Source organism: Aythya fuligula, chromosome 11 (genome assembly GCF_009819795.1).
Source record: "Aythya fuligula isolate bAytFul2 chromosome 11, bAytFul2.pri, whole genome shotgun sequence".
Lineage (NCBI taxonomy): Eukaryota > Metazoa > Chordata > Aves > Anseriformes > Anatidae > Aythya > Aythya fuligula.
Genome location: NC_045569.1, coordinates 14155920 through 14168368, shown reverse-complemented (window position 1 = coordinate 14168368; position 12449 = coordinate 14155920). Strand labels below are relative to the sequence as shown.

The 12449-nt window shown below is 45.0% G+C and overlaps 1 protein-coding gene across 3 annotated transcripts in view; it reads right to left on the bottom strand.

Moving 5' to 3' along the window:
- Positions 1-12449, bottom strand: part of NTRK3 (neurotrophic receptor tyrosine kinase 3) — a 191800-nt gene that overhangs the window by 58012 nt on the left and 121339 nt on the right. Inside the window, exon 13 of one of the 3 annotated variants that reach the window (XM_032195112.1) lies at positions 6814-9316. The exons of the other annotated variants lie outside the window; for them this stretch is intronic. Coding sequence (XP_032051003.1) covers positions 9198-9316 — 119 coding nt within the window. The 3' untranslated portion in view covers positions 6814-9197. Of the gene's footprint in view, positions 1-6813; positions 9317-12449 lie in introns of those variants that run through there. 3 annotated transcript variants of the gene reach the window in all.

Below are 12449 nucleotides of genomic sequence, written 5' to 3'. Positions count from 1 at the left end.
CTTCGTTCTCCATCAAACCCCATGTGTCCACATTGTCCCTGGCATCCCCACTGTGCTCTCACACACTCCCTAGGACACACTCTTTACTTCTTTAAAGACCAACCATCAAGCTGCACAACAAGGGAAGTAGCCGACCAGTTTCCTGCTACAATTATCTACTGAAAGTAGAAGAGTATTTCGGATTACATTATCTTTAGAAGGAGGGAGTGTTTCCCAAAGCAAAAGCAGGCTCATGAAGAGAAGGTGCTAGCGGGTCAAGCTTTAGTACAATAAATAATGGAAGGTTCCTTGCCTCACACCCTCAGCCTTTCCTCAGCTCTGATGCTGGGATTCATCTTTGGGATATGAATGATTCATGGGGCCTTAAAATATATATAATCCATACCTCCTAGAACAAAGAGTCCTTATTCAGAGAGTTGTGACGGAGCAAAGAGCAGCGTGTGCAGTGCCAGCACCTGGGCTGGGATGTCCCTTGGTAGAGGACCGCCATAGCTCCCCATCTCTTTCTGGACCCAGAATATGTTCTGAGCTTGAAGCTGAATTCTGCAGGAGTCCCCAGCTTGGTCTCTATGGCACAAGAACATGCTTGCTGATGAGGGTTTCGGGAACTGCTTTCTTGACTCATGCCCAGGACCAGCCCAGGGACAGAATCTCCTCATCCATCCCCAGCAGCCAGAGCGTACAAATACTACCCATGCACTGCAAGGGATTTAAATGATTTATGCGGGATTACAGACAGGGAAGCTCTAGTGAAAACTTACCTCCATGTCACAGGCTAATAGACTGAGGGCTTCACCATCCTGACTTCTAGTTCTCTGATCAGATGATGACATTTACCGACGGTGTCTCTTCTCTTGGAAACCTAACACAACTCTTCTGCCGACAATATTTAATTCCTACTGTGCATATAAACATAGACACACACATATCCCGCACCACAAGCAGTGAGCATTGACTTACTTCTCCAGACATGAATGTTACTTCAAAGAACTGCACCAATGTCATGCCAAGGTACTCTCCTTTCCCACCCAAGTCATGGTCTTCCTCTGACTCCTTGTTGGGTAACCTAAGCATGGGCCTGGGGAGGGCCTGGTGAAAGCCCCAAGCCCATGAGTGTCTGTTCTTACTCCACATCCATCATAACCACATAATGCCCACCCTGCTCTCACAGTGCCCGTGCTGCTTTTGGGGGGTCCCACAGCTTGTATCCAGCAAGCTATGGGATGCCTCCCTCCCTGTGCTGACAGCAGGCAAACCTGAGCTTCAAGGTACCAAAAGCTAAAGGCACAGACATAAAATCATTAAGATTAGGAAAGATCTCCAAGATCATCTGGTCCAACCAGGAGAGCTTGAACCATCCCCTTGAAGAATCACCAAGGTAGCCTGTTTTCAGTGGTTGTTTCAGGATCAAAGAGCCAGGCTGAATTTGTGCTGCATCTACAGCTCATCAGTACTACTTTTCCTTGTTTTTTGGAGTCTTAGCTAATTTATACCTTAGAAGGGACATTGCCAGTCCTCATCCTTTTGACCCAACAATATCTCAGTATCTTCAATGCTTGGGAGTCTTCTTTACTTCCAGGACCAACTCGCAGGAGTCCCCTCTGGTTAACAGGATTAAACTGAACTTTTCTTTTCTGGTTTCCAGCTCTTACCCAGTGCCAGATCTGTAGCATTTTCAGCCAGAAGAACCCCAACTAGTCCGTGAGCAGGGACTGACGCTTTCTCAGGTACTGTCTCATGCAGTTATCCTTTATGCATTTAGACCAGTTCCATCAAAATAATTCCTTCTAGAAGGCTGAATTCAGTGTATTGCACAAAATAGCTCCCTGGAAGGAGAAAAAAATGACACTTACCTGTCTTTAAGCGAGTCCTTTTTCACACAACATCTGTGCACTGTGAGATGTGATGGCTTTGGGGACTGTGTATCTCGCGTTGTTGTAGCAGTACTGAGCATATGACTTACGCAATCCTAAATTTGTAACCCCTCTCTGGCACCAGTCAACGAACAAATGTGTCTCAGGGAACACAAAGCAAACCCGCAGCAACATTCACCAGTCCATGGGGGACCAAACCAGGCACTACCATGCAAACAATGACTGTGCACAGCTGCTCCTATGGTCCCCACACATCACTGGGAACTGATGCAGCAAAACCAAAATTCGGTATTGATCCATCACTTCTCTCAATTACCAGGCACCAAGGCCTCTTGAGGAGATCAACTCTTTGGCCTGGCAAGATGAGCTCACAATTGTGGCGTGTGAAATGTGCACACTGCATTATCACAATGCCACTTTACATCTCCATTATTGTCACCAGGGGCTGAATCCTTGCGGAACCAAATCCCTGGACACATGCAGAGCTTGCAAGACCATGAGCTGCTTCTCTCTTGTATAAGATGTTGCAATACTCTCCCTTGCCTCCTCAGTCTGGGCCACAGACTGCACGTATCCCTCCCTCTCCCTGACCCCAATTATCTTAATAAACAGCCTGGACACATCTCTGACTCACTTAAGATAATGATGACCTGGCCATGATTAGCTTGTTCAGACTTCCTGGCAGTTTACTGAGCCTAATGTGACTCCAGTCTGGCTCTTTCGGACTTCTCATGAAAGAGGCTGACCTCCAGCAGCAGCTGCTCTACCATTAGTGGGTGGAGACCTATACACAGATCAGGCACAGGCTGCTCCCAAAAATCAGGCTTGAGCCATGAAGGCTACTTTTTCTGAAAACAAGCTCCTAACTACCCTGGACGGCAGAGGTAGCAGTGGTTTCTCGTGCCAGCAGACCGATCTGGTAGGGTGGTACCACTCCCAAGGTATCAAATGGAAATATGGGGGCAAGGACAACCCCAAATACCATAGTACTGAAGAGCAGCTCTGCACGTTAACATTTCTGGCTGCCTGTCTGAAAGATTCATTCACCCAACCTGAGAGCAAAAGCAGCACCATTCAGCCAGTCTCACAACATGAATATATGAAGCAAGCCTGTGGAGGAAAAAGGCTAAATAATCTGAAATCATAGGCAAATCCTTACAAGAAGTCAACTCATCTGCAGGAATTGGGCATAGGTCACAAATGACTCACTAAAAGCAGAGCAAATCATTTAACCAGTGCCTGGAACAAATCCTTCTGCTTTGTATAGAACAACCAGAACTTATTCCTGCTGATTAGTCAACAGTTACACTCACAAGTTCAAAATTATTATCAAAGTTCAAATATAATTGTCTTGTACTTGCACTTTGCTTCACTGCTGGAGAAACCATCATCTTTTCTTAGCTAAGGAATCATCTTGCACTTATTTACCAAGGCTGGGAGCGTGGCTTAGGATTTTCTTAACTCTTAATTTGACAAACTCGAAGACAGAACTCCAACTCAGAACCCCAGTCTGCAAAAACCCAGTTAACACCGTTTTGCATTTCTGTACAGATTGCAATAGGAGCAGGCACTTACCAATTCTCTGGAAGCCAATTACCAAATCCCAACAAGGAAGATGGACAAACAACCCCCAAAACTGCTGTGACATATCCAAGGAGGTAAAATTCAGAACAGAAGGGTGACTTCAGGAGCCGAAGCAACCAAACTGAGTTTTCAGCAGCAGCAGAGAGGCACTGTATTTGCACCCCTCTGCCCAGCACGTGTCTTCTCCACATGTCAGCTTACAAGGGCTTGGGTGTAAGAGAGAACCAAAGAAAGCAACATGCATTTCTCAACTGTTTGGTGCTGCTTTTGAGAAATTGTACCATTAGAAGAAACACAAAGGAAGTCCCACTGGGTAAATGACCTTATTTTTACAGTTGGGCTTCCTATGTTGTTTGTTGGTGGGTCAAGATAAAGCTGGTCAGTAGGGCTAAATCGGTGTGATCCCCTGTGGTGTAGAAGTCCTGCAGCCTCCAGTACAGGACTGCATCACAACAAGCCACTGGATATGTGGGGTTGGCAACTGATGCCTTGATGCAGAGCCTGGCACACCAGGCTGCATGTTGGTTCCACTAAGGAGCCTGCCTGTCAGGAGGAGAGTGTGGGAAGACATCAGGGAAACCACAGAAAACAAAGGCAAAGCAAAATGAACCGTAACAGCAGAGGGAGATACATCGCTTTGCCAGATAAAGCACCTTTTCCATCTGTGTGCATGCTGGTCTCCCATCACAGTCTTTCCCATTCGGAGTGGATGTATGCGTTTTCCCACAGCTTCTTAAACTTCTCTGCTAAATGATCCGGGCCTAGAGGCACTGGGACATACACAGTTAACGAGGACTCTTCAGCTCGTTGCATAAATCCTACCAGAAGCACTTCAAAATGTTAAACAAAAATTAAGTCACCCAGCATTGATTTCTTGCATGCTCTCTTCCCGTTGCTCACCCAAACCTGCGTTTTTGAGCTATACTTCTGTGTCTAGGCTTCTTTATCCTCTGCTAATGCCCAGGCTTAACCCTGAGGATCTGCAGCTCACTCTGGGTACAAATTGGAGCGGAGTGATGATGCACTACTTCAGTTTGCTGACACGGCAGAAGCACCTTCCTCCAACTGTCCACAGCTCCCAGGACTTCTGCCCTGGTGTCCTCCCCTAACAGCACGGCACAGACACATGCTGGGAAAGTCAAAGACCTGGTGGTGGGAAGACTACCACCTTCAAAAGAAGCTCCAGCCTTTGGGGAAAGAAGGGCTGACTCTTTAAAAGCACATCTAAATAACCAGAAGAGCAGTAAAGAGCATCGAGACTCATCCTGTGCAACTTGAATAAGCAGCTATGGAGACTTACAGCACTCAGCAGGGCCAACAAACCCTCATCATGACCTTCAGCATCACAAGTATCAAACACTCATCTGCATCAAGTCCAAGCCTAAGGTCCTGCCAAGCCACACAGTGCTTCCTTTGTGCAGAGAGGTATTGTGCCAGAACTATACCATGCCCATCACACTCACTCCAGGCATGGAGCTAAAAATGACTCCATCTTTCCAGATTCAAAACACAAGGAAACAAAACTTCACTTCTCTGCTCATCCCATGCAGGGGTCACACTGTACAATACCCAAGAAGACTTTTGGAAGGATCTGATATGTACCACTGCCTGCACCCTACCAAACCAGTACCCCGACTCCTTCAGTAATAAGCTGATAACTCAGGAGTCACCTGAGACAAGTTTGGAATGGAAGAGCAGAACAGCAATATCAGCTCATGATCTGGCTCTCCTGAAGAGCATGGAGCCTTCATACAAGTACTTCAGGCAACAGAGATGACCAAGAAGCAAGCACAAGGTGAAACAAGTGCCCAACCCCTCCACAACACATAACAGAACCCCAGAGCATAGTTATACTTGCTCCTTGGGAACTGAGCATCATAAGCTTCAGGGGAACTCATACCCAAGGAATCAGTTGTCCTAAAATACCAGCAGCCTATGTAATTGGTTACTCAAGCCTTTGTTCTCAGTGTTGCTGGGCTGTGAAACCTGATAATAGACCCTGGAGTGGTGGGGAAGACAAAGCAGAGCTTCCAACACCCATGTTTGCTTCCCATAGCTGAAAAAGGAGCAGGAAACAAAAAATCCAACACATCTCAGCTGGCCAGCATACGTATAAGGTTGTATACACATCAGGAGACAAACATTCATCACAGGCATTGCATAAATCCCTAAAAAGGTAAAGATCTCAGCCATCATCCATCCTGTGAACAACAACACCCCATCGCTTCTAGAGACATTCTTATCCGAAGGGAAAAACAAGCTGAAATGTACTCAGTGTCATTTTGAGATGTTTGCTTGAAATTCATGCCAGGAAGTTACAGCAACAGAAAGATGCTGGAACACGTTTTTGTCCTGCTCATCAAAATTCTCACCAACTTTCCTTGACGGTTCCAGCACCATCCACCAACATCAACTCAAACAAGTCTCCAGTCTTATGCTCACCATCACCTGCAGGTTGGCACAGAAGCTTTAAGTCACAGAAATGACTTCTCCAAGTGACAATACAGACATGAGCCACAGCCTCTAAGACACATCCTTGAGCCAAGCCCTGCACACTGCAAAGCAGCTCTTCCCTACACCTGGAGCACCCAACCATCCTTATGTGAAAGCCAAGGAGAAACCAAAGCCTGCCACTCACCTGGCACCCCACTGCCTCTACATCACACACATCCATGTTAGTTTAATAGGATAATTGTCCCTAATAAAGGGACAACAGTCCAACACGCAAACAGAGGGCAACTTGCATAGCCAAGCAGCAACAGCATGTCCTGAAATGAGCACTGCAGCCACAACCTTTTAGTGTCAAGATCCCTGAGAGATAAGGCTCCTAATAAAACTCCTTCCACTGAGTGCCAAAACTTGCCTTGAAAAACCCTACCACCATCTCCCAGCAGAACTACCTTGACCATTTTGAGCTACAAAACTCAACAGGTTATCAACTGAGGTCAGCAGCAGAGATACAGGAGCAAGAGCCACACCTGAGCAATGTTCACAACACAACCGTAAATCCCACCCTCTGCACCCTCCCGAAGGTACAAACAAACCAGGCTTCCCACACGTGGATCATCTCATGAAGAAGTGGTCTATAGGACGTGTCATTGTGAATGTTTATTTATTTTGTCTTCAAAGAAGAGACCTGATGCAGCTGTTTCGTTAGAAAATAAAGTGTTTATTAAGAAACTAGACATTGAACACCCCTATAGTCTCTGTGAAAAGGGACCGTCCCATTTCCCATTAGCACAGGATGATAGTTATGGCAAGATAAGAATGCTCAAAGATGGAGGAGTCTCATTGACAGAAAATGAGGTAATGATTTACAATAATTAAAAATAAAATAAAATTTAAAAAGAAAAAAAAAAAGAAAAAAAAAAAAAAACATCCTTAGACTTGCTACTTAAAGCCACCGATCGGAAACGGCCATGACTGGCTTTCGTTTTCAGCAGTAAGGAACCAGAGACTGTAACTGGTGTTAAACAAATTGAGACATCGATCACAGTGGGGAGAACTGTTTTAAATTATACTGTACGGTCTGGAGGATTTCTTCTAAGCAGAGATGGACCTGAGCTGCAAAATTCAACCCTTCCTCTGCTAGGGTGTTTGGGTATAGGCTTCTGGTTCAGGCCCACGGATGTGTCTCTACGACTGATATACACAGTTGAGAGCAGAGTCCCCTGAACAGTGCTAGGGAGAGGAGAGAGTTCAGACGGACGACACATCCCCAGGTCGGGTGGGCGACTCCCAGGAGGTGGGGAATTCAGTTCAGACAAGCACCCAGTGATTCGCACGCTTTGCGAAGCTCCTCCTTACTCCGTGAATCCGCAGAATTGAGGTGTGAGTATCGAATGGCCGCGGCTCCTCTCTCGCGGTGCACCTCTCGCATTTCCAGCTCCGATGCGGGCAGGAAACATTGCTGGAGTTTGGTCGTGGTTTCTGAAGTGATCCAACCCGAACCAGGCCTCCTCGTCCTAACGCAGGTGCCCCCCTACGGCACGTCCGTTAACTTAAAGCAATCTGCCACCATTTCTCCCGTACTCTTCTATTGCACTTTACCTTTTTGAATTAGCGAACCAGGAAAAGAAGCAAGAGAATGGAACATTCCCGGGGACATCCCTATGAGAAAGCTGATTAAAAAACCTCCTGGCCATCTCCAGGGTGGTTCACGTAGGGCACATGTAAAGGCAGGGAGAAGCAGAACATCCCATTCTGAGGCTTCTGCCCAATTCTGGTGGATAGGGACCAGGACTCTTTCCAGTGGCAGCGACCCCTCAGGGCTGGTGATTTGCAGACATCCCTGGTGTGATAAGGTCATCTCAGGCCACCAAGAAGGCAAGCACAGCTGAGTGGCTGGTGAGCAAGCTCCTGGTTCAATACTCCCCTCCGAAAAGGATCTGGCCAAACCTGAAGCTTTCGGGATTTTGTTTTTCCTCTAGAGAAAATCCTCTTTGCTTATAGGTTTTCACTGATATGTGTGAGCAAATCTGTATTTCCCCGTACACGTGACATCCAGAGAGTCCAAGGAAAACCCTGCAAGTTGCCACGAGGGCAGCTGACTTCTCTTGAGGACAGGATCAAAGGGTTTATTTTTCTATCTGAGAGGCTTTGGATGAAGTAAGACAAAAGTGGGAAGGGAGAGGGGGAGAGAATACAAATACCGGCCAGAGAACAAGATCGATATTCCTGTTTATGCCACAGAAGAAGCAACAGAATACTTATTTTTCCTCCCCTTCAGTTGGTCTGCCTCGAGCTGATCGTTCTGGGAACGTGACTGGGTTACAATTAACCTCTACTTGGGTGGAAATACAGGGGAGAGCTAAATGGGGCTGGAAAAGGCCCAGCAACTGGGACCTGCGTGCGCCTGATATGCTTTTCCACTTTGCTTACTGCCCTAGTCCTGTCAAGGACACGGACCCTCCTGCGCTATGGATTCTCCATCCATGCAGGAAGTCCAGGCACCTCCTCAGATAAAGCTCATCATTCAAGCAGCAGGGAGAGACCAGAGCACGACAATGATATAGTCAGATCCAACGAGTTGCTCTAACACACAGACAGACAGACAGACAAAAAAAAAAGCCTCCTAGAATATGTGCACTTCAAAAATAACCACATCCTCTTCCCATCAGAGAAGCAAGATTTTCTTTCCGTTATTATTCCTTCCAACATTATTTTCTGTGCAAGAACTGGGAGCGGGGCTGCCTTTTCTCTTACCAAAAGTCTTCATTCTGCTTTAGTTTCTTCCAGGCTCCCGCCTCAGCTCGCTCTGGGAGACCTCCCATCGCGGTGCCACAGTAAGAGGTGATGGCGGCATTCACTGGGTGTTGCGAAGACACAAGCTTACAAGGAAAACTCCAAGCAGGGAGGAGGACATGACTAAAGATGTCAGTTTGGTTGGCTTGGTTGGTTTTGTTTTGTGTTTTATTTTAAAGCAAAAGTACAATTATTTACTGTGTTATTAGGATGACTCCTTTCAATTGAGTTTAATTTTCTTTATTTGCTCTCATTGCTGCTGTTGTGCCTTGCAGGAATATTTAACGAACACAGCGACCATTGGAGGAAAGAACAGCCCTGTTATCTGGTGACAGAAAACCACAGTTTCAGTTGGCTTTAACGTGTGTACAGGCAGGGCTGTGGAGTCCTATTAGGAGGAGACCTCAATCCATACAGACCACGCTTACTGCTTCCCACCATTTTGAGGGCACAGCCTATAAACTTGACATCAGAACAGGGACTTTTAAGGAGTTTTTAAAAGCCATGACGTCCTTTGCTGAAATAAACACTGACATCCTCAACATAAATGCCTTGGTTAAGAGGTTTGGAATGTCCAGGGAGGCTTATTGGATTCAACATAATTTCTCTGAAACCTAAAGGGGGAAAAAAAACAGAAAAAAGAAAAAAGCAAAATAAAGTAAACGAAAAAACAAAAAAGAGCAAAACTAGAAAAAAAGAGAGAGATATCGACACACATGTAATTATTAAAAAAGAACCAAATGAATAACCAGCAAATGGCTGCAGCTAAATTAAAGCCAAAATGCCTTCTCTGGGCAGGGCTATCTCGCTCTCTCTTTCCACCAGGACCAGGCAATCACTTCACCTGGTGCATGCAGGCACGAGTGCTCTGAGGATAAGGGGCATGCAAGCAGTCTGGATGGAGAACTGGGAACAACTCTCTGCTAGAGATTCCCACTAACCAAGGGTGGAAAAGTCCTAGTTCCTACCTAGTCCACCCTTCCTTCTAGGCAGGGAGTGAGGAAAGCAGAGGATCCTTCTTATATCTTACACTTCTCTAATTATTTATTTAGTCTGGCTTAACATTTCTGAAGCAAAAGAGTACTATTACGAGGCTGGGGAGAACTGACTCTCATAACCCATGAGACTTCCTTAGCTAGCCTCAGCTGTCCCATCTACCCTGAAACCTGGCAAGCTGGAGGCATCTTCTTCTTGGACAACCTCACATCTTTAGAACTAATTTGAAGGTATAATATTTTCCAAAAATACTGTCCAGATGAAGAGGAAAAATAAGTGGAGCAGAGAACACATGCATCCACCTTCCTTCAGCCACAGCAAACTTCGTGAGCAAAGACAATGCTTTCAAGGACAGTAATAACCATCTCTTCATAACGCTCCTGTGTTGGGATGTTATGACCAGGGACACCTACTACTAGCGTGTTTTTAGAAAACATATATTAGTATAGAAAGTCTATATTAGTATAGAAATCATTAGATGTTCTTTACTATTGAAGATGAACATTATTTGCTGAAGTTATATGCAAATATTCAGGACTTGTGAGAGAATAGTTCTCTGGGCTGGAGCGAGAAAACCTGCTGTGGAACCCTGGATAGGACCCCAGGAGGGAATCCTCCTTTGCTAAGTTCATCCCATTTTTGTGTTAAATCCTGCAAGTTTCTTGCAGAAAAGACTCATGTTTGTCTTCAGGTGTCAGCTCATCAGTTTTACATTACTTCTTCAGACACCCATTTGTATTAGTGTTTCTACAACTGAGGCCATCCCAGTGGAATGGGATGAGACATGGCAGGAACAGGCAGATGTCACTGAAGGTAGCTGTTAAAGCTGCAGTGAGGTAGCTCTTGGCTCAGGGCAGGCATGTAAAACATAACCAGTTTTTACACCAGTTTTCAAAATCCTCAATGCAAATCCATTGAGATGCCAGGCCCAAGGCACACATGGCAGCAGTCATGGTATTGCTCTAATCTGTCCCAAATTTTTATGGGCCCAAAGGGCTTTTCCAAGAAAATTAATGGGATTCCTTAGCTACGTGACTGCTCTAAAATCTGGAAAAGTTCCTGTTCCTCATATTGTCACAGGATTCTTAACAGATCAGGTAAGTTAGCCCCAGTCTGGCATTAGTAGGGCAGCACGAAGCAGCCTGGATGTCCTTGTGAATTGATTGCAATAGGAAAAGTGCCTTCCACTAGCCTAGGAATGGAAAATTAATCTAAACCAGATTTTTTTTTCTTAATATTTCTATTACTCTTCCATTTCTCTTTCATTCCTGTACTATCTTGTTCCATCAGCTCATTGACACATACCTCTTTTGATGAACCTGAGGATGCAGACAAAAGCTGTTTGCTTGGTTTGGAACTGCTTAAATTTGTTTGGGGAAAACTATCTGTTATTCTCAGTGGCCCTGATGGACTAATCCACAGGGGAGAGTAAGACAGGCTCAGCTTCAGTTCATGTGTCATGAACAAGATTCATAGGCAAATTCCAAGTGCTGAAATATCACTGGTAGTGAGAAAGAGCCTAGCTCAACTCTCAGAGCCAAAGCAGAATTTAAAGTGCTGATGCTTTGAAAAGTGTATGTAAACTAGTCCATTTCTTATCAGAGCCACTGGGAGACAAATAAACATGGCATCCCTGAACGTCACTATTTATCCTGTTTTGTTTTTCATAATATAAATATACTTTATGGTCGCCAAAGGATAGCTGGGAAAGCCTATACTCAACAATATCAAGTATCTCAGAGGAGCACTCCTGTCTGCTTTATTTTCTTTGCATTTCTAAGCTCTGCTAAATTAAGGCAATTCCACTTCTGCTGGACCACGTGCAACAGACCTAAAAACCCACTGGGGACACACAGCCTCGGCAAAGGGACGTGTGAAAGATCAGCAAGACTTAAGGCTGGGAATGCCAAGGGCTTCGCTCTTGGTTGTCAACACTAAGCTTGGAATCCCAGCTGCAGGGACCTCTGTTAGGGCAGGTTGTTTGCAGGGTGGGACTGGGGTAGAGGTTATCCTATAACCGACATGCTGAGTAGTGAGGGACAATGAGGAATGTGGCAGGAGGATAGCCTCTATTTCTGAAGATAGGGGGCTGAATGCACATACTGATGACTTGGGAAAACAGTGAAGCATTGGTCATTTTGGCATTCTCTCCTGATTTATTAAAGTTCCCAAAGTATCTGAAAAAACAAACATGCTTCTTGCCTGACTGATCATTCCTCTTTCCTCACTGCTATCTCCCATATTGTACTGCTACCTTCACCCCCATTCTCTTGTATGGAGCAGAAACCAACAAGGCTCTTGCTACGTTTCATTATCAGATGTGAGATGGATGATGTTCACTGAGATGTCCAGGGTTAGAATGGGTGAATCTCAATAGGTTCAGAGTTTGGATTCTACAATGACAAATGTAATCTTTCCACTATCAAAGCATTTAGATCATAAAAAAGTAGCTTGGAAAATTCTTAAAGAATGGGCTTTTTTTGTTTGTTTGTTTTGCCCTTTTCTCCCTCCCCCCAAAATAACAACAACAAAAAAAGCATTCACCTTTTTGGAAGGTTGGGGAAATCTTAAAAATAATTCTTTGTGTGAAGTTTCACATTTGTCAGTGCCAGTTGAAAACTGGGAGAAAAAAAAATATTATCTTTGATATTGGTTGTCGATTTGGAGGGAAACTCCTATATATAAAGCCTGAAAATAGTGAGGACGTTAAAAAAAATAAAAATTAAAAAAAAAAAAAAAATCACCAAACAA